Source organism: Hylaeus volcanicus, chromosome 3 (assembly GCF_026283585.1).
Source record: "Hylaeus volcanicus isolate JK05 chromosome 3, UHH_iyHylVolc1.0_haploid, whole genome shotgun sequence".
Taxonomy (NCBI): Eukaryota; Metazoa; Arthropoda; class Insecta; order Hymenoptera; family Colletidae; genus Hylaeus; species Hylaeus volcanicus.
Genome location: NC_071978.1, coordinates 4,019,481 through 4,041,252, shown reverse-complemented (window position 1 = coordinate 4,041,252; position 21,772 = coordinate 4,019,481). Strand labels below are relative to the sequence as shown.

The 21,772-nt window shown below is 42.8% G+C and overlaps 1 protein-coding gene across 6 annotated transcripts in view; it reads left to right on the top strand.

The window, feature by feature from the left end:
• Positions 1-21,772, top strand: part of LOC128873276 (neuroligin-4, X-linked) — a 328,845-nt gene that overhangs the window by 207,843 nt on the left and 99,230 nt on the right. For all 6 annotated transcript variants that reach the window (XR_008456382.1, XR_008456383.1, XM_054116733.1 and 3 more), the window contains 4 exons: positions 6,463-6,816; positions 10,278-10,587; positions 11,990-12,197; positions 14,271-14,525. Coding sequence is in view for 4 of the 6 variants with exons in the window: in XM_054116733.1 (XP_053972708.1) it covers positions 6,463-6,816; positions 10,278-10,587; positions 11,990-12,197; positions 14,271-14,525 (1,127 nt within the window). In the remaining 2 variants the exon portion in view is untranslated. The remainder of the gene's footprint in view (positions 1-6,462; positions 6,817-10,277; positions 10,588-11,989; positions 12,198-14,270; positions 14,526-21,772) is intronic.

Sequence of the window (21,772 nt, the reverse complement as noted above, 5' to 3'; positions counted from 1 at the left end):
GATCGACGAGACCAAGAATTATTTATTAAATTTTCGTTGGTATTACTCGAGCATACTTTGAGGTATTCCTTCCATATTTTATTTTACACATTTCCTCTTAGATCTTTCCATATTTCCTCCTAATTTCCTCCGCTTTGGCTGTAGTTCGATGGGTGGAAAATGTTTGAAATAATACATTGCTCGATGTAGCAATCAAATGTGAGCCTATCCCAGAATCTGAAGACTCGTAATCAGAATCTCAAAAGATTCTTTGTATCCACAGAAAGAAAAACAAATCGATCTTCAGCGTTCAACTCCTCGAGTAAAATCACCGAGTTCGATTAAAAATTCCAAGTGAGGGTTCGTCGACCCGTGGTCAGTGGACGCGCCCACGCAGCCCTCGACGAAACAGAAGCAACGGAAGTTGAGAGAGTGGTCGACCGTGGCACAAAAGCCGAAAACTCTCGGACGTGGAGCGACTTCTCGCAACAAGGCAGGAACGTTGGAAAACGTTCGACACATTCAGGTGCAAGACGCGATGAACCTCGAGAACGCCACTAGTAACAGCGGCCTTTGAAGACGGGGGCTGAATCTATTTGTCGGCCTCGGAGGGACCTCGTTCGTTTTCCCAAGCCCGTTGAAAACCACTTTTCTTGCTCGTCCTACTTTGTAGTTCGTGGCGAGAAGGTGGAGCGCAATCGTAACCGTGGAGGAGGGGAAGAATGAAATCCGGAGGACATCCGGCCCTTCCAGAATAGACCAGAAACTCCGAATGGCTTTTTGCGGTTCCGTAGGTGGCAAGATAAAAGGCAGTCCGCGGTTATTTGTCTTTTGCCGTTGGATGACAATGGCCAGTTACCAAAGCCAAGCCTGCTTGCCCGTTAACTCTCGTTCGTTCCTCTGGACCGCGTTTCGCAAATGGAACACACTTTTTACCCTTCTTCCTGGTGCAACTATTATCAACGTCCTCGATCTCGCGCGAGAAACACTCGCGAAATTCCCGACGGCCATTTTCATAGCACTCTTCTGGGGCAGTCGAAAATTATTTGTATCTCCGCTTGACCGCGAGGCTTTGATTTAATCGACTAGGAATGTAGGATTTTTAAAACATCGAAAATATTCTGATGGTGAAAATATCGGTATTGAATATTCCATTATAAATTGATTCAATATGGGCATTTATGAAGAGGCCGAATATTTCATAGAATAGAGAATTCATTAATAGGTCGAAAATTCATCAAAGCAGCATTCATTAATAAGCTGGGGATCCATTAAGCAGGACATTCATTACAAATGCTATAATTATTAATTTCTAAAATACCTTCGTCGTACTCCGTTTCACCTATTCACAATTTAATAATAAAATAGTCGTATTTCCACAGACGAGGAGTCATCTGTAATACCTATTTCCTACACTCAAAAACGTGACGATAGACAGGTATAATAAATGTCGCAAGTATCCGCGCATTTCCCCAAGAATTACCGTCGACTCTGGGCGAACAATTCCCATTCGTTGGCTACGCGCAGCACTGTAAATAACATTTAAATGTAATATCGTATGAAACGCACGCGTCAGACCTGGCGCACGCATACTGCATTAATAAACTAACCTGTGTTTATGCGAGCGACGCATCGACCATGGTAAAGAGCGCTGGCTGAACGCTACGGCAATTTCACCGGGCACTTTGCTACGAAGTACTTACTTGATTAAGATCCACGGATAATTTCAGAAGAGGGTGAGATATCCCGAAGAAGCCGCGGCAAACGGGAAGGGGATGGAATTCCTGGAACCGAGTTAAAGAGTTGTTCAAAGGCGATGAGTAAGTAATGGAAGAAAAATCTAGCGCGGACGAATCCGCCAGGATCCCCGCGCGATCCAGAAACTAATACGGAGCGCACGAGAGACGGAAATCGGGAAGAGTTTGTTTTAATCGTTGACCGTTTTTAAGCATCGCCGATATTCGTTGGGAATGCTCGCGTCAACGACTGAAAAATTCACGAGAAAACTAGTTTTTCTTCATATTATACAGGGAGATTGAGAATATTCTAATTGGAGTATCGAATGCTTTAACTCGGGACGAAATATAGGCCTCATTGTGAAGCCATTTAGACAAATAAAAGAAATTTATCCGGAAACTCTAACACAATTTCTAAATACTTCTGTATAGACGATTAAAATTCGTTCCTATTCCACACAGAACCTAGCCCAAATTAAAATTAGATGTCCCAACATTCCCTAAACTTGTGCAACAAATTTTAGAAACTACTCCCCACTACTTTTCTAAACGTCCTTCATTTAATTACGTACCAGGCGTAAAACTTTAATCAACCCTTTAATCAACTCCAAGCCACTTCGCGCTTAAATTTCATTAACCCTCCCGCTAGAAAATCCATCGCCCGAACAACGAAGATCGGATCACCCTTCGATGGAGCGTCATCGGGGACCCCCCTCACCCCTGTCCCCATTCTCACAAATCGCCACAGCCTTCGAAGCGTTTGACGAGTAACTAAATTTGCGGGAAGAGGAGTGTCAGCGAGGGACCGCTACTTAAACGCAGCCTGCAATTTAATTTCGCTCCAACAGACTGGCCGAGGGGCGAGGCCAGGGGGTTGGAGGGTTACGAGCTACATTATTGGACTTCCCCGCGTGGCCGCGGCACAATGCACCTGCGTGCCGCCCTTTTGACGACGCGTGCACCGCGAATGTTTCGGCTCGTATAAGTGAGCAGTCGGGGCCAACCTGAGCGTCCCTTTTGAAGCCACCCCCGTGGGGGTTGCGACGCTGTTCGTCGGGGTAGCTTAAACTGCGCTAAACAAGCGGACTTGCCCGTGCTAACGATCCATGTCACGTGTCGTTATCAGCTTTTAAATCAAAGAGAATTTTACGTCGAAATCGAGGGGTGTGGAGGGATCACAAAGGGGTTGCTGCGGCGAGGAAAGGTGTCCCGGGCTACGTGGACTCGCTCGAAGATCAAAGATCCCTTCGCGCACGAGCTAGCGTTTGGGTGGTTGCTCGATGCGTTCGATTCTGTCATAGGAAATGTCCGTTTGAACCTTCGGAGGTTTGAACCTTTATGAGGAAACCCAGACCTAAGCCAGGTACTCCAGAATTTTAAATTTCGGTTGCTCTCGATCTCACTTTTCTAAGGAACGATTTTACCTGTATTTGTTTGAAACAGTTCGTTATCTTGCGTTTGTTTCTTTTGTAATGTCTATGATTCGAGCTCGAAATCCCTACCAATGGAAATTAGTAAAAGCGAAGTAACGTTTGAAACCGCAAACCCTCGAGAAAGAATGACTCTGCGGGACTTCGTGACACAGCTCGCAGCCCTCGCTTACCCGTCTAATTTCCTCCATTACGACTCTTCTTCGCTGGTCCTGCACGAAAGCTTTTAAGCTTCGGATTTCGTCCATTGATCCAATGAAATATATTGGAACACTGTCGGAGATGGAGCCAAAAGTAGCGGGGATTAAGATGGGAAATATAAGTAGAATGAAAGTCTGCAGCTTTCGGCCGTCACCGTGTTAGTTAAGAGTGACGAAATAATACCTTGGAAAAGTTCCCAGCGCGTTCGTCGAACTGGGAAATCGAGGTGCACTGGGACGAAGTGAATTGAAGATGAAATTGACGTTGCCGAAACCCAAAAATTAGATCGCTATGATGCTCCACTCTTTAATATTTATAGTAGAAGTGTAGGCCTTTTATTTAATAGACTGAATATTTACATACTGAATATTATATATCGAAATAAAAATACTTAAAGCAGAACAACATAAAATTACCTGTACCGAGGAATGAGTGCAATTGCAATCGACCACTTGTACATAAACGTGCCAACGCGACCCCTTGACACGGTGTCATCGATCCCCCCAAAAGATAAGCCAGCGAGTCTCGATTACCCTTATCCTCGGTCATTGATTTCGCCAAAAGGAAGAAACTGGTGGAATTTGAGTAGCTCCACTTCTTATCGCGGGACACCAACCCCCGTAGCCCCATTCGGCCGACAATGGTAACGTCCACGAGTAGCTGAAAGAGCGATAAAGAAGGAGGACGAGGACGACCCTTACCGAAACAAAGAGCCATGTTGACCGTGCGTCTGGTCCTATAGAAAAGTTGCAGCCAGCTTAAGAGAGAACCCCACCCTCTGCGGCGGGGTGGTTGCCAAAGGGGATTCAAGCTGGTCTTTCGTCCACGCGCTTCAGAAAATGTAGAACCGTGCCCCTCGCTTATTCTGGGCTGTTGAATAACCGGGGGCGGCATTACACGTCCCCCAAAGTGCGGGTTTAATTCACAGGGTGGCTGGGAGAAGTGCGTTAGCCAGTAATTCGAGTAGCCTAGCCTATTATTTTACTGAACAAGCTCTTCGAAAGTACGTTAAGCCTCTCTTATCCTTGGGTGACTATGAAGGGATTCATCCATGTGTACTTTTCAGATAAAACATTTTCTGACGACCTGGTTGTTGAGCTTTCACAAAGAACATTTGTAGACACTTAATGAAATAACACAAAAGTTGAACTCAAACAAGTATTTAACTTCGTTTGCAGCAACCTCTTTTATTTTTGTCAACTGGGTCGCAGAAAAATTCGCAAACCGATTCAAATTTCTATCTCGAGCACCGATTACACCGAAATTTCGTTGGAAACACCATGAGACGATCGCTACACAGCCGTGTACACGGGTCGAATGAATTGTTGCCGGCCGAAATGGGAGCCCGGCACGTTTTCCATTTAACTCTTGTATTTCTAATTTCGTGACCCATGTACCGCACTGCGGGGTCGAGGGGACGGCGGACAGAAGTTGTAAATTAGAGAGGAACGTATTTTTATTTGCCACGCACTGCAGCCGGTTATTAAATTTAGCTGGATCTTTAGTCATGCATTCCTTCCTTGGCGTTCGTATGACGCGAGAAAATTTCATATCGAACGTGGACCAAGGGATGAGATGTAACAAAGGTACGAAAAAACGACGAATATTTTCGATTGCATTTCTCTATCGAGGAATATTCGTGGAATTCATTCCTATCTGTTCTCTTAATAATGTTTAAGTAATTGGAACGTACATGCCACTAAATTTCATGAAATATGAACTCATTTTACGCTTCATGCTTCTTCGATAAAGATTACGCTGCGAAGTGTAAAATGAGTTTGCTCGATAAACAACGGATCAAAGGCTTGAAATTAATCTATATTTCAGAATGCAACTTCATATCATGCAAATAACGGACCAAACGCCGTGTATGTTTCATTTGCACTACATGGAAATAAAATATAACATAAATTTATACTTCCACGATCGAGTGAAAGCTTATTTGAATAGCTGTTGAAGCGTACAAACATCGAAAATAAATCACAACACTGTGTTTCTGTTTGTTACATATTCGAATAAAATTCTGAATGAAAATACAGCTACAATGGTGACGTGAGGAACCAGAACCTGTCAATTATTATAATAAACGATCTGCGTCGTATATTCCAGCGATTTTCGCTTATTTATCCCCAGCAAGCTTTCGCTGTTAAATCAACCTCTATTCTAATCAAAACATTCATCTTCCATCCCCACGTCACACTTACTCATTATATTTCTCCAACGTAGCGTCGTTTCACGCGATTTCACATACGAATCGACACATGTCGCACCCGCGTTTACCCCCTCGCGTAGCTGTCAGAGGGGAATGAGCAGGAGCCACGGTAACAATAGCAGAAGAAGCATTAGCGGGCCGTCATATTCCCTAGAATATTCCGTCATACCCACCGTTCCTGTCGCAAAGTTAATTCTCCCCGCGTTGCGTTCCCTTCGCGACTGTAAATGGCTGACAGTCTCCACGGAAACAATGGCCAACCCCCATCCGTCCGATACGCCACCCTTGGCGCGTTCTTCGCTGGATTTACCTGGTTTAGACGAGACGCGACGAACAGCGAAGTGACAACACCCTGAAACAAAGACTGCTTCAGACCTTGAAAGGAACGAGTCGAGAAAAGTTGGACCAGTTAACCCCCAAGAATTTTTCTTTGAAGGTAGACAATTCTTCGCTTAAAAGTTTCGCAGAGTCGTTACGGTATTATCCAAAGGAGCCATCTCATTTTAGTAATGGCGAATGTCGAGACTTTAGGGCGTTCTTTGGACTTTCCTTTCATGATTGCAGGGGAAAGTAGTCAAATCTGTATATAGGCATACGCTCGATGTCTTGGGGGGGGGGGCAATTTATCGTTGACCTGCACTACTGTCATGCTATAAAGAGAGTTTATGATTTAAAAAAAAAAAATAGAAAATGGGACGTTCCTATCTACTTATTTCTACTTTATTATAAAGTATGCCAAACTTACTACCCTTTAAACAAATGATAAAATATAAAACCTGTTCCTTATTGTCCTAATAAAGAAGTTACCCTATAATTTCCTCCAACCCCTTTCTGTTCTAAGGCACTGTATACCTGGAGCTGGGGAGTGGAGAACTGTTCTAAACGAACACTTTTATGTCTGCAGGGATGGCAGACAACGGAAGGAGACATCCGGTGGTGCTGTACATCCACGGTGAGAGCTACGACTGGGGTAGCGGAAACCCCTACGACGGGGGCGTCCTGGCCAGCTACACCGACCAAGTGATCGTCACGATGAACTACCGGCTGGGCGTGCTCGGTTTCCTGAACGCCAACGTGGCGCCCCAGACCAAGGCGAGGGTCGCGAATTACGGTCTGATGGATCAGATCGCGGCGCTTCACTGGGTCAACGAGCACATCGCCCTCTTTGGCGGCGATCCCAACAACGTGACGCTGATGGGCCAAGGAACGGGCGCCGCGTGCGTTCATTTTCTCGCCATCAGCCCGACAGTCATACGCGGTGAGTCACTCCACGCCCGCGAGATTATGTCGCGACGGAAACGAGCTGGTCGACTGATGGGCACACGCTCGGAACAAATGCTCTAGGTTATTTAGAGATTTTTATTTTGGAGACTTTTCCTCTGGAAACTTGAAAACCTTAAGCGTTGTTATTGTAGCGAAATTAATTCTTCTTTGATCTTTATTAGAACGCGAGGGTGTGCATTGGTTCTCCAAAGTTTGGAACACGGTTTGAGCTTCTTTTTAATCGAAATTTCAGTTTAAAAAAGAGAAGATAAAATGAGCCTGGGGCGATACGGGACAACACCCACGTGTCTGGCTACCTCCGGCTCCAACTCTGAATAGCAATCAATCGTTGAATCGAACGTCTCGTTTCGACAAACGTTCTTCCATATCGCGAGAGCACTTCGTACGTTCAAATACACATAAGCTCGTTTCCTTTTCGATTCTTCTCGAGAGTCTCGTTAGCGGTCCCGTTCTCAATCGACGGAATCGGTAGGAATCTACGCCGAGGATCGGACCCCAGCATTGAAAGGAGAGAAGTTCCGACGTCTTGTCGCTTATCGGATAACGATTTCTCAGTCCGAACGATTTTTAGCGGGCTGTCACGCCGTAACCGAGTCTTCGATAGCGCCGTGCGATGAGAATTTTATCGTCGAATCGCCTACTAGTCGAGGATGTCACACGTGTACTTCTCGAGCGACGCAATATAAACTGGAAAACCCCCATGAAATACTAGAAACCATCTACAACGTATTGTTTATCTAACAAACGATGATCAGAAGTCAGATGTGGATATCTTATTATTGACTCGTGCTACTTGGACATCTTGCAAAACGTCAGGGTAGCCTCGGAAGCTTCCCTCGGTCCTTCCACCCCTGGTTTTCAGAAGCGTTTTCCAAGGAAACAATAAATCAGTGACAGAACAACACGCGGAAGAAGTATACAGGATTGCGGGAGTGCCTGATAGCTCAATGAACAACCCTCCACCCGAATTGTCCAACGTTCGAATCCCACTAGGCCTGTCTGTCTCATAAAAAGTCCCATTTTTCATTCTAGCAAAAAGCCAACACCTATTTCGCTCGTCCTCCCCAATGAATTCACGGCCCATCGCTTCTAACCCCTGCGTAAACCCCTCAGATAATACACAGGGGTGGAACAGTCTCTTCAAAAATAATACTGAAGCAAAGATCTGTTTCAACAACCGTATCTTCACTATTCCATAGCAAGGGAAACAAAAAAATTACAACACTAACAATTTGGCGCCTCAAAGCTAAGAATCGCAAGAATAGATAGGGGGTTGTTTCACTCAATTCCTTAAAACCTAGCAAGACATTGTGCTTTACAAATAACTACAGTTTCGTAGTTCCTAATATGACAGGTTCTCTCCTGAACACCAGCTTGCAACCGCCACTACGTTCTTGCCAAGGTCCCATTCGTTCCCAGAGGGGGTGGATGACGCACGTGGGGTGGGCAGTTAACGGTTACACATTGCCATCGATATTGGTCGTCTCCCTTCGTGTCTTCATCCGAGTCGATTTCCAGCAGCTTCGTTCGCGGTTAACCGTTCGACTAACAGCGTTCCCGATCGAATTACCCTCCGCAACCCCTCCCAACCTCCGCCCATCCCACGAGAAACGAACAAACGCGAACGATGGAATAACGGCGAGCTCTCGCGATATTATGTGCGTGAAATATCGCTCCCCTACCCCCGCACGCGTTATCGGAAAATGCTTTCTCTCGTTACCAGCTCGCGGTCTTCCTCAAAGCCGAGACTTTTTCTATTCCCCCTCCGTCAGGCAGTTTCTTGTTTCAAACCCGGTGCTTCGCTCGCCTGGAATTTCACACTCAGCCTGACCGAATCCGAAAGATATTTCCACGATGGAGCTTCCGCTGGGAAACTGCGCGAATCCTTCTTGATAAATTATCGAGCCTCCGAGGGGATGGTCCAAGGGTGTACTAATTGAAGTTATCGCCTCGAAAGTTATTGACTGGACCCGTGGTCACGTCGATGAAGATTTTTCTCGCGATAGAACGATCTAGGAGTTATAAATCGGGGCTTTGGTTGGACGATAAATAATAGTTTGAAATTTTTTTAATTTTTCGAAAATTCCAATGTATAAAGTCTCTTCGTATTATTTTCAACGAAGTCGATCTTGTATGCGAGTTCCTCCTTAAAGGTTTCTCTGCTGAAGTTTCCCCGTGATTCGTCAAGGGTGGAATAGAATCGGCGGGCGATTACCTATGGAACGTGACGATCGTTGAAAAGCGCATCCGCCCCGCTTGTTACTTTGAGCAGCGTTTCCCGCTTAACATCGATCTTCGTTCTCGTTTCTCGCTGTTCCGAAGTAACCTCGCCTCGAATTTCATTAAAAGTCTTGGTTTTTGAACTTCATTGCTCCCCGTCTGGAAGTTGAATGTACTCGATGTAACGTTGTTCCGTTCGGAACTTCCTTTAATATCGAATGTTCACTGATCTCTTGATACTAAGTTTCATCTGTTCCATCCTAGATATTAAACATTCCCGTAACATTGCCTCGTTTCATAAATTATTAGTTCAAGAAGCATTTTCTCATACTTTGGCCAACAGCTGGAGAAACAACTACGCGAAAGAGTATTCTCGAGAAAAAGTTAAAGTAAGAATGTTTTTAACATCTACGTCGATTTAAAAAGGAGATGTAAAATGACTGCTCTGGTATTTTTTCTTTAACAAAATTATGCATCAAAATTTCACCATTGCTCTTTTCCCACCGAAGTTCTTCTCTCTGATAAATTGAATCCAAAGTTTCCAGGGCTCGAGGTGAATTTCGAGCTGCGAGCACACGAAGACACGTCCGTTTCGAAATTCGTCGCCGCGTAGCAGACTCGGTTGTCGCTGAGCGCGCGGACCTGTGAAAACTTTCGCCGTTCGATACAGAAACTGATTAATTAAGGACTCTTCCGGAATCTTCTTTCGTGTACTTTGGAAGATATCTGCCACCAGGCCCGGAGTACGCCTGAGAAAGTTCTCGTCGTTTGTCTGAAGTTTCTCGCGAAGTTCCTGAAACGATCGAGCCGTCGACAGATTACAGAATCCGGTTATAAATCAACCGGGGGGGGGGGGGGGGGGGGGGCGGGTGTTCGATTCCTCCAGGAAAATCGTCATAGCGTGTAATGAAAGATTAATAAGACGAATCGTAACTTGGGGGCTCCACGTTTTGAAATTCAAATGCTTCCATGAAGTAAGAGAATACTTCTCTCATACATTAAATATTAAAAAATGGTACGGAATTTTTGTTAAGGAACCAATCGAATGCATAGTGTCAGGAACCTTTCAGGCTTATTTATACATGGATTGAGTATGCGTACGAATTCTTTTGAGCTGAAAGGCACAGATCAAGCCTTGTTTTTCGTAGGCTATAATAAAAAAAAAAAATTGAAAATAAAGTAGAACATTAATAAGTACTTCCTTTTACTGTGCAGGTCTCTTCAAGAGAGCCATCCTGCTTTCCGGCAGCGCCCTTTCGTCGTGGGCAGTGGTCGAGGATCCTGTCTCGTACGCGTTGAAGCTCGCCAAGGCTATCAACTGCTCCATTCCCGAGGACCTGTTCAAGGACAACGAGCTGATCGTCGACTGTCTTCGTAAACGTAGCCTGGACGAGCTGATGCAGGTCGACATCCAGCCACCCACTTTCCTCAGCGCTTTTGGGCCCAGCGTGGATGGCGTGGTCATCAAGCCTGACTTCCAGAAGGACCTGCTGTCCTACTTGGGCCCCGAATTCCAAGGATTCGGGTAGGTGACCTGAAACGTACCAAGTATGACGTTAGAGATGTGGACAGTACAGTGCTTTTCTTTCAATTATTCAAATTGGAGAACGTAGGCTGCATAATTAATTTTTGAGACAGATCTTAGGAAATCAGATGGTTGTATTGTAAAATATATTTTACATCTTCTCAGAAGGTAGATCCAATGATTATTTGATCCAATGCATAATGTTTTTATATTTAAAAGAAATTGTTTTTGAATATTTTATCGACCAGAAAATTAGTCTACACAATATGGTAGCAAATTATTTTCGTATCGGATCACCGTGAAATAATTTCATAAACCAAGGAGTTACTATAAATAGAAATGATCGAGGCGTCTTTAATAAAGTGTCTGGGAAGACGTCACCGGCTACAATAAGCCAATTACTGCTCAGCAATCGCGATCTTGATTTATTTTTCATTGTTATTCATCGTGTCCCGTTTCCTTGTTGTTTGGCGATGCTAATCGAGAATTTCGTTGGAAATAATAGCCAATTATATAAAGCACCATCGCGAAATCCGTCGATGACGTCCTTATCTCCGCCGAAGAACTCCCTTAATGTCTTCGTTTCCCGTCTCACGACTTTATCGAGTCCCCTCATTAAATGTAAAGCAGATGCAGAACCAGCTCGATCCACCGCGGACATTAGTGCGGTTCATTAACGGGATTGTAAATGACCCAGCCCCGTTCCGCAAAGTCATTAGCATATTCGTATCCGAGCACTGGCAACGGTGTTGCGAGAGACGAGGCGGCTTCGAGCAATAAGTTTTTGCGGTTGCCAACGCGTGTCACACGCGAGAAACATCTCCCTTCGATCGACATTCCGATAATTAGTTAGGTGTTGTGTTAATTCTCCGCTCACCTTCGTTTAACCCCTTGACGCACCGTCCAAAATGGACTCTGCGGCTCTCATAGGTACATTTCCATTGGCTGTTACATTAAACACAACGCGTAGTATTTTCTACAGCATTATCAATCCTTAGCATTCATTATTGACACTAATTAGAAAATATGAATTTAGATTTTATCGCAGAAATGAATTTCCCAAGGGTTTTATTCGTATTCTGAGACAGGCTTGGCTCTGACTTTGATTAACTTTAATAAATTAATGGTTTATGGAATATTCATAAGTGTGAATTATGACAATATGAAAGCAACACACATTTTTGATGATATAGCGAGGAGAACTCTAACATGAAATGACCTACAGAGGCGTGTATATTAAACAAACGCAAAACAAAATAAAAGAGTTACTTTGGCGTCAGTAATGACGCACTATGTATGTGCGCAGAAGAAAAAATTGTCTAATTTACACGCGACATATATAGGTATACGTGGCAGGAATTTTTATCCATGTTATTATTCCTCTGTCCTCTTTCTCCTACAGGCCACTTCCAAAAAAAGCTGAGCACGGAGCCCCGATCACCAGCAACAACAAATACGATTTGTTATTCGGCGTGACCAACAACGAGGCTCTGTGGAAGTTCGCTGAAAAGGATGTGCAGAAAGGATTCGAGGGCGAGAGGCGAGACAGAATCATCAGGACGTACGTGAGGAACGCCTACGTCTACCATCTCACGGAAATATTCTACACTGTAAGTAGATTTCATTGACTACACTGTTGATTAAAATCGAAGACATTTCGTAGAATGATCGAGTAAGAATCAAAGTAGGAAATCATAGTTAGAATGATCAAGTACATGTTGATTGTTGTGTTTAAAATAAATTTTGTACATTGTAGATGTTCATGTTGATAGAAAATAAATATACAAAAATTTTATTCGACATCTGTTTTTGTAAATTCGTAATCGTTTTTAAACTCAATAATTTGCACACGTTTATTGAACAATGAAGAGGATTCTAAATAAGAGAAACGTATATTAATAAATCTGAGTTCCATACGCTCCAAAGATACCAATGAACAGTTTCTCTGTACACAATGTATTTAATCGTATTTATATCGACTGGAATGTAATAATAATAATCAGAATAATAAGAGTCGCGCAACGCAGTCGAATGCGTCTGGTACGCGTCCCCATGGACGACATCCGCGTTACGTCCAATTTATCCCCATTATCTGCGCGTTCATGTCCCAGCTGGCAATTTAATTATGCAGCGTATTCCATTAGAGCTGATAAGACTATTAATGAACATTGAACTCGGTGTGAATTTTACACGTGATCTCGCGTGTGAAACGGCATAGTTAGGGGTTAACTTTCCCTTGCATTTTCCAATCACTTAAGAACACAGATTGCGACTACGAAACGTGTCATTCCTGTATCGTAAATTAATCGTTTCGCAACGATCCATCGAATGTCGAGATTGTGGGCTTAAAATTGGTCCCGTGAATATTAACGAAAGCGGGTCGAAGCTTAAACTTTCGCCCCAATCGATATGATCCACGTGGCGGAACAATTATCGCGCAATTTGTGGTTGAATATCGTTTTACGATTATGGATAATTAGACGCGCACGCGGCATGGAACGATATATTTTTATAGCGGCAACGAGAGACTCGATGATCCGCCAAATGTTTGCCAAATTATTCCCTAAGAGCATTACGAAAACGCACGCGAAACGGCTGGGAAATAATCTTCGAAATCGGCAGCTTATCGGAATTTATGAAAGATGATCAATTATTTTGCTAATTGTGCTCTGTAATTCCCACTAAATATTTGCGATCTCTTACTTTTCGTATTTATGCATTATCCTCTGTGGATTGCAATCGCGTTGAAATATGGTTAACGAATTCATAAGTTAAATAACTGAATATATGTCATGCGATATTTCTTCTCTTTGTTTGATCAATATATAACAAATACGTAGCGTGTCTAAGTTATTCTATGTATATACATTTCATCGCTATAGAAAAATGCAAACGCCTTTCATCGTTAAAATAAATCCCACATGGGACTATATTGAAAAAATCACTGAACGCGATTCCTTATAATAAATTGAAACGAAACAAAAGTTCGTTCGACGGTTGTATTTATCGCTCTTCACTGGACTGTTTACAAAAACTGATGACAGTTAAAATTATCCCGTTCGTCAAAGCATGAACGAACGCAGGCACCGCGTCGCGAAAAACTGTCTCGAATAATAAAAACAGGATACGCTTGATAAAACGAGAACCGGCAAACTGTCTCGACCGAATCCCCCCCCCCCCTTCCTCTCACGTTTGCATTTATCGTTAACAAAATGCGCGGAAGCGAACTACTGTATCAGTTTTCCCATTTCATCCATGCTGTTAGAATTCGTTCCACGGCTTGTTGGAATTTCAATGAAATTCATCGCGATACGTTATTGTTCGCCCGTGATTTTTCACGAATGTTATCGACGGTATTACGAAACAACAGCACAATGATACAAAAATAAATAAATACGATGGAAAAGATTGGAGGGCGAATAAAAGTGAAGCGGTGTAAATGATGATTCAATCGAGAGGAAATCATTTTGTGGCTTAACAGAACTTTTAATTTCAGGGCTAACTGGCATTTCCTGAAATCCTTAATTTTTAAGTTCGTCGTAAGATAATTTGTATACGATCTAAAACTGAAAAGTACAATTTGATAACTTTTAAAGATATTATAAGATATAAAATAGATTGAATTATTGAGTGATACTTCTTGTTTGTTAAACCTGCTCCATTTCGTTTTTATTATAAATCAGGTGGTGAACGAGTACACGGACTGGGAGCGAACTGTGCAACACCCCGTGAACACGAAGGACGCCTGCGTCCAGGCGCTCAGCGACGCCCAGTTCGTGGCGCCCCTTGTGCAAACTGGTGATCTCTTCACTTTAAGACACACGAGGAAGTCCAACAATCGTGACATTACGCCAGTACCAGAAACTGTGGAGGAACCCATGCCCAAAACGTACTTCTACGTGTTCAACTATCAGAACAAAGATGGCGGCTACCCCGAGGTAAGTGGTTCTTCAAACACTTACGAAACCAAGCCATTTCTGGAAACTAAGAAATACATGAATTGGTTATTATGAATTGTTCGTGTCCTCTGTACCCTCGCGTCCTACTTCTTCGTGGAATGAAATCTTGATAAAATTGAAACGAACGTCACTGTTGTGCCACTTTTTGAATTGTCGTCTGACATATCGTTACCAGAAACAAAATATCTATTTTTATTGATAACAATACACAAACTGTAATTGGAAACTATAATTGGAACAGACAGAAACACTCCCAACGATCGCTTTCGTAGCCAGAGGCGAAACTGATTCCGATAGCAGCCTGCGATAGAATGAATGCCATTCTATTGTTTCCCGTACATACTGTGTATTTCTTTAAGAAACAAAATGCTTACAGGATCGACAATTCTTGATGGCCTGAAAAGAATATTTTTCGATATATATATATTATAACTCAAAGTTTACAAAGGAAACTAGGACATTAGAACTTCTTTAATCTAAGTTGCAAGCTATGTTGAGTTAAAATTTTTCAATTTTAATACTTTTAAGTGGAAAGAAAGATATAATATTAATTACATTACTTGACCTATTTACCCCAAAGTTTCTGTTGCACGATCAGCTCAGGTCCTATTTGGTTATAAGTTTCGAAATTTAATATGCCACGCAACGTTGCTTCGTCATTTTGCGAAAGAATCCGGAAAATTCGTCGCGGAACTCTTTCATTTCATTCCCAGGGATATGAAAGAGTCCACGGTTGGAGGAAGAACGTGTAAATATTCTTGGATGGGTTAGTTCATCCGTTCCTCGCGTGCATTGACTCAAAGAAATAAAAAAAAAAAATAATGGATAACTGTGCTGCCAACCAAGTTAATTATATTAAAAAGATCATCGATTATCTGTTATCCAGAGGATTCGAGTATTGAAATCTCGATTATCCAGCCTGTGGTGTAAAAATATTGGCTCAAAGGAAATTGAGTTTGTAATGGATTCTGTTTTATCGTGGACGAGATATAATCCTCCATTAAATGTAATAAACTGCATTGATGATTTAAATATTTGTATCAAAGTTAATAAAAGAATTAAATTGATCTTAATTCATACTTCGGCCAACAGAATCAATTCATGAGTGCTTCCACTTGAAACCAATTGTTATTACGTCCACTCTGAATTATATTAATTGAATTAAAATTTTGCAATACAAATAATTTTTGACCGTCCAAAACTTTTAATATCTGCACGATAAAATCGTTAATGATCGTTACAATTACTCTCAAACGCAATACAATTAATCTTAAGTTCCATTAGCGCGAGGAACAGAACCGAGCGCCTGCGGTTCCTCGTTCGATCACTCGGGACAGACGTGATAATAACGATCGTTAAAATTATTATTATTATTATTTGCAATTACAGAACGAAGGATTCGTCAGAAATTTCTTTATTCGAACATCTACGCGCGTATCAATTAATGTAACACGCTGGTCGCGCACGCACTCGGTCGTTCGTAATTTCATTGCTCGTTATTTCATCGTTATTTCATTACTCACGGTGTCGGAGGTGTAGGAACAAGTGAATAACCTTTACGTAGGCGATCGAGGAAGCTCCTATCGGTGTGAAAATTTCGATCATGAGGTCGTTGCTGAACTCAGTCGTTAAAAATTTGAAAAACTAGCGGAATAAGAGCTGTTATCTTTCCAGAGTCACGAGTCGTTCAGACTCTTACAAATTACAAGTCACTTTTTAACCAGACAGAATTAAGAAACAAATAAGAATTCCAAGGCAGCAATCACAGAAAATATCCAAGATACCTGCGTAATCATCCAGCTGGCAGGGTACAGATAAACAAAGATTCTCTTCAAGGCCTTCGTCCTCGAACGATCGTAGGGCCAGTGCCCAGTGATGTCCAGGAAGAACCTGGTGACCTTGTAGTATCGATTCTCGAAAACGTCCATCGCGGGACGAGGGACAGCACGCGACTGTTCACCCTGGCGATTCGACCCTTTCGCGAAGCCCTCGTCTCACTCTTTTATTTTCCACGAAACGCCCTCGTGAATGATTAAAATCCCACCAACCGTTGCCTTTTCGCGCGAAACAACGGAAACTTTCCCTAATAACACGTCTGGCCGACAAAGTCGTCAGGAAATTCCTCGGGAATTTTCCTACCCGGGTAGTTTTATCTTATTTTCGCATTTCTCGCGCTCCTTCTTGACGCGCGTGCGACAGCCTCGCTAGAAATTCTTTTCTCTCTGGGACGAAATCGATCGATGATTTTCGACGTTCCCGGGCTAGCGTTGCACTCAGTCATGCTGGGGGCGTCGTCGTGAGTGCGTCGAAAAGTTTTGCGTTCCTGGACGACGTAGGAGAGGAGACTCTTTGATCTAAGACTGGTTTAAGCTGGGGTGTTCATGGAGTGAACTTTGGTTTCTTTAGAACGTGGCGAGGAATTTTCCTTTTGAGGAAGGTTTTAACGCCAGGACACGTATTATACGGTAAACTAACAATAACTAAAGCGATTGATGTACAGAGTCTCATGGATGACGCGTTACTGTTAAGCTTAGGGGAAGATATCGAGGAATCAATTGTCATAAATATCTAAACGCTCGCAGTGCAGCGTTCGGAGAGCCAACTCTCGCGAACTGGTTGCTTTGGAAACCGAAATAATGAAATAACTGCCAGCAGAAGTCAGAGCACCGTTTCCACGGAAATTACTTCTCTCTTCGCGAGGTGAGTCGCAAGTGGGGTTAGCTGCGTCGTCCCTGAAAACGTCTCCTGAGACAATGACTACCGAGTGAGACACAAAGATGTTGCTTGGAATGCGTTTATTAAAGGAAAACTTAATTCAATCGCTGAGCTACCCTCCGGTTCTGGTTTTCCTACGAAGATACAGCCACCGCTGTGGCGTGCAATCCTGTGAATCATTCCGCTGTTACAATTGTGACTGTCGCAATTTCCGGTCTGCGTCGAATCCCATTCTTGGCTGCCGGTTACTATTTCAGCGCGCAAAGCACGGCGAAGTAAGGTATCGAGCTCTGAAGGATCTTGAATGGAAAATATGGAGACGTCGAGGGAGTTCTGGACGAGTTGGAATCCAAAGGGGTTGGCTTTAGATCTGTTTCGAGTTCTATGAATTCTTTAAAAGGGAAGAAAAACTCCAGGTTCAAGGATGAATCTATCCTTAAAGGCAAGGATTCATTGAATTCTCTTTTGCTGGTGGCCTTTGCTTCGATTTCAATCCATTGAGTGCCACTGTCCTAAGTGTTGGAAAGCTAACCGGAAAATATTTGTCGACTTCTTTGAGATGCCAGTGATTGGTTAATCTTAGCAGCAAACTTTACCATTTTACATCTTTAACGATGCTGTCTAAAAGTTGACGAGTGACAAATTGCACAGATCCATACACTATTGCATTATTGCTCCCATTGGTGGCATGTGCATCGTTTCATAATATCTACAAAAGTTTTAAACAAAAATAGTCTTCCGCGTGATTGTAAGAACAATCACGAAAAGACAAAATTGAGTTTCTTGAGGAATACTAAGCTTTTACAAGTGTCGTCGTCGTTGGAGTAGAATCTTGCAAATTGAATTTGATAATGCAGGGAGGGGGAGTTTAACAAATCTATGTTGCAAGTTCCACAGGACTCTTTTCGCGCCGTTGAGAGTCCACTCATGGTTTAACGAGAAAAACTTGAATTCCTTACAACTCCATTTTCTCTGACTCCGTTGAACAGAGAACGCGGAGATGGTCCCTGGGTTTCCACGCGTGGGGCACTTCTCTGTTCTCTTTTCATTTATGAAATTACGAACGGAGAACGAACGGAGTGCAAACGCGATTCACGGAAAAATAAAACTCGCCGAAAATTTCTGCTGAAACTCAAAGAACGTTGAATTGGGTGTAATGAGAATTTCTAATAATGCTCGAAATTGAACAAAAACAAAGTTTAAGGATCGTAGATAAGTCGAAATTTGTTGGAAGTGATCTGATTCTAAAGTTATTAATATCAGCATTCCTGTTTCAGAATAATAAAATTATTAAAGGGTTCTCGAGGCTCCATATTTAGAGAATCAAAGAAATTAATGTAAAAAGAATTTGAATAAGTCGTTAAGTATAGTTACAAGCCCATTAACGTGCCAAAAAAAAATATTCTAATACCATAACAACACTGCAGTTTTCCGCGTATAAAATGGGAACTGAAAAACAATATATACAACTACGAAGAATAATAATTAATAAAATTCGACGACCTCCTGTACAGGTACGTGATTTTCGCCATAAATTTTTTGCAAACTGTACAGTCTTTCTGTACCAAAGCACCAATTCGAAAGCCTGCAGTACATTCCTGAAAAGGCATCAAAAAGAGTAAATTGACCGTGAAGTAATCGAATGTACAAACTCACGCTTGATAAAAGTTCTCCGCAGTCTACCAGCATTCGCGTTGGATAGACGTTCAGAAACACGATGAACACGAACGCCATGGTATGCGGTAACAAAACCTCCTTGATGCTTTCCAACGGGGTTAATTTATCGAAAAACTACAAACATATGCAGCCTTGCTCGATATAGGATCACGCGTCAACAAAATTATGCGCATTGTTCGAGCTCCTATTTAACATGGACCGACGTTTCAGCAATATTAACTCATTAACATACCCCGTTACGGTCATTTTAGTGGAAGCTTTTCATCCTAGAAGGTAGAAAGTGACGTGACGTGAGTTTGTTCATGCGTTTCACAAATCTGTAGAAATACATAATTTCCCAGTGGCAACGTAATATCTACGCCATACATTTTCTACCAAGCTTCCAACCCAATATTTCGAAGAAGTCTATAGTTCGATGAAGGTGGATCAGTCGATTCCAACCTCACATTTTCGCTTTCATATTGTCTTGCCCCCAAAAGCACTATTTTTTAAACATTTCACGTTTCTACCAAGTCGCGACAATTCCTCATTTAATATTACCCTCGAACAAAGAGACACTTCAGAAAATTTTTGTCTCCACTCTGAAAGTTTCAATTTGAAAGTGGAATTTCCATTGGTCGGGGTTTTCTGGTAATGTAGAGTACTCGATCGATAGTGCAGATTACTCTGTCGGCAGAAGTCGATAATGTAGAGTGCTCGGTCGATAATGCAGATTACTCTGTCGATAATGTCTTGTGCTCGGCCGATAAAGCAGATTGCTCGGTCGGTAATGTAGAGTACTCGGTCGATAATGCAGATTGCGCTGTCGGTAATGTAGAGTACTCGGTCGATAATGCAGATTACTCTGTCGGTAATGTCGTGTGATCGGTCAATAATGCAGATTACTCGGTCGATGATGCGGATTGCTCTGCCGGACATGGAGCACTCGGTCGATCATGCAGATTACTCTGCCGACAAAAGTCGATAATGTAGAGTGATCGGTCGATTATGTAGATTACTTTGTCGGTAATGTTGAATGCTCGGCCGATAATGCAGATGGCTTTATCGGCAATGTAGAGTGTGCCGATAATGCAGATTACTCTGTCGGTAATGCCGTGTGTTCAGTCCATGATGCAGATTGCTCCGTCGGCAATGCACCGCGCTCGCCCGATAAAGGAGATTGCCCGGCCGATGATGCAGATTTCTCTGTCGGTAATGCAGTACGCTTGGTCGGTAAAGCAGATTGCTCGGCCGATAATGTAGAGTACTCAGTCGATAAAGCAGATTACTCCGTCGGTAATGTATAGTACTCGGTCGATAAAGCAGATTACTCTGCCGGTAAAGTAGAGTACTCGGTCGATAATGCAGATTGCTCTGTCGGTAATGTGGAGTGCTCGGTCGATAATGCAGATTACTCCGTCGGTAATGTAGAGTGCTCGGTCGATAATGCAGATTACTCCGTCGGTAATGTAGAGTACTCGGTTGATAATGCAGATTACTCTGTCAGTAATGTAGAGTACTCCGTCGGTAATGTAGATTACTCTGCCGGTAATGTAGAGTACTCGGTCGATAATGCAGATTACTCTGTTGGTCTATTTCAACTATTTCATAATTTTCACTGCATTTCCCCATCCTTTTAAGTAATTTTATCTAGATCTGGTGCGTATTAGTATAAATTGACTTGAAATTATTTCATACTTTTGCTCGGCCGATAATACAGTTTGCTCTGTCGGTAATAAAAGTAACTCTGTCGGTAATGCAGATTACTCCGTCGGTAATGCAGATTACTCCGTCGGTAATGCAGATTACTCTGTCGGTAATGCAGATTACTCTGTCGGCAATGTAGAGTACTCGGTCGATAATGCAGATTGCTCTGTCGGTAATGTGGAGTGCTCGGTCGATAATGCAGATTACTATGTCGATAATGCAGATTACTCCGTCGGTAATGCAGATTGCTCTGTCGGTAATGCAGATTACTCTGTCGGTAATGCAGATTACTCTGTCGGTAATGCAGATTACTCTGTCGGTAATGTAGAGTACTCGGTCGATAATGCAGATTGCTCTGTCGGTAATGTGGAGTGCTCGGTCGATAATGCAGATTACTATGTCGATAATGCAGATTACTCCGTCGGTAATGCAGATTGCTCCGTCGGTAATGTAGAGTGCTCGGTCGATAATGCAGATTACTCCGTCGGTAATGCAGATTACTCCTCCTTTTAAGTAATTTTATCTATATCTGGTGCGTATTAATATAAATTGACTTGAAATTATTTCATACTTTTGCTCGGCCGATAATACAGTTTGCTCTGTCGGTAATAAAAGTAACTCCGTCGGTAATGCAGATGACTCCGCCGGTAATGCAGATTACTCTGTCGGTAATGCAGATTACTCTGTCGGTAATGCAGATTGCTCTGTCGGTAATGCAGATTACTCCGTCGGTAATGCAGATTACTCTGTCGGTAGTGTAGAGTACTCGGTCGATAATGCAGATTACTCCGTCGGTAATGTAGAGTACTCGGTCGATAATGCAGATTGCTCTGTCGGTAATGCAGATTGCTCGGTCGATAATGCAGATTGCGCTGTCGGTAATGTAGAGTACTCGGTCGATAATGCAGATTACTCCGTCGGTAATGTAGAGTACTCGGTCGATAATGCAGATTGCTCTGTCGGCAATGTAGAGTACTCGGTCGATAATGCAGATTGCTCTGTCGGTAATAAAAGTAACTCTGTCGGTAATGCAGATGACTCCGTCGGTAATGCAGATTACTCTGTCGGTAATGCAGATTACTCCGTCGGTAATGTAGAGTACTCGGTCGATAATGCAGATTACTCCGTCGGTAATGTAGAGTGCTCGG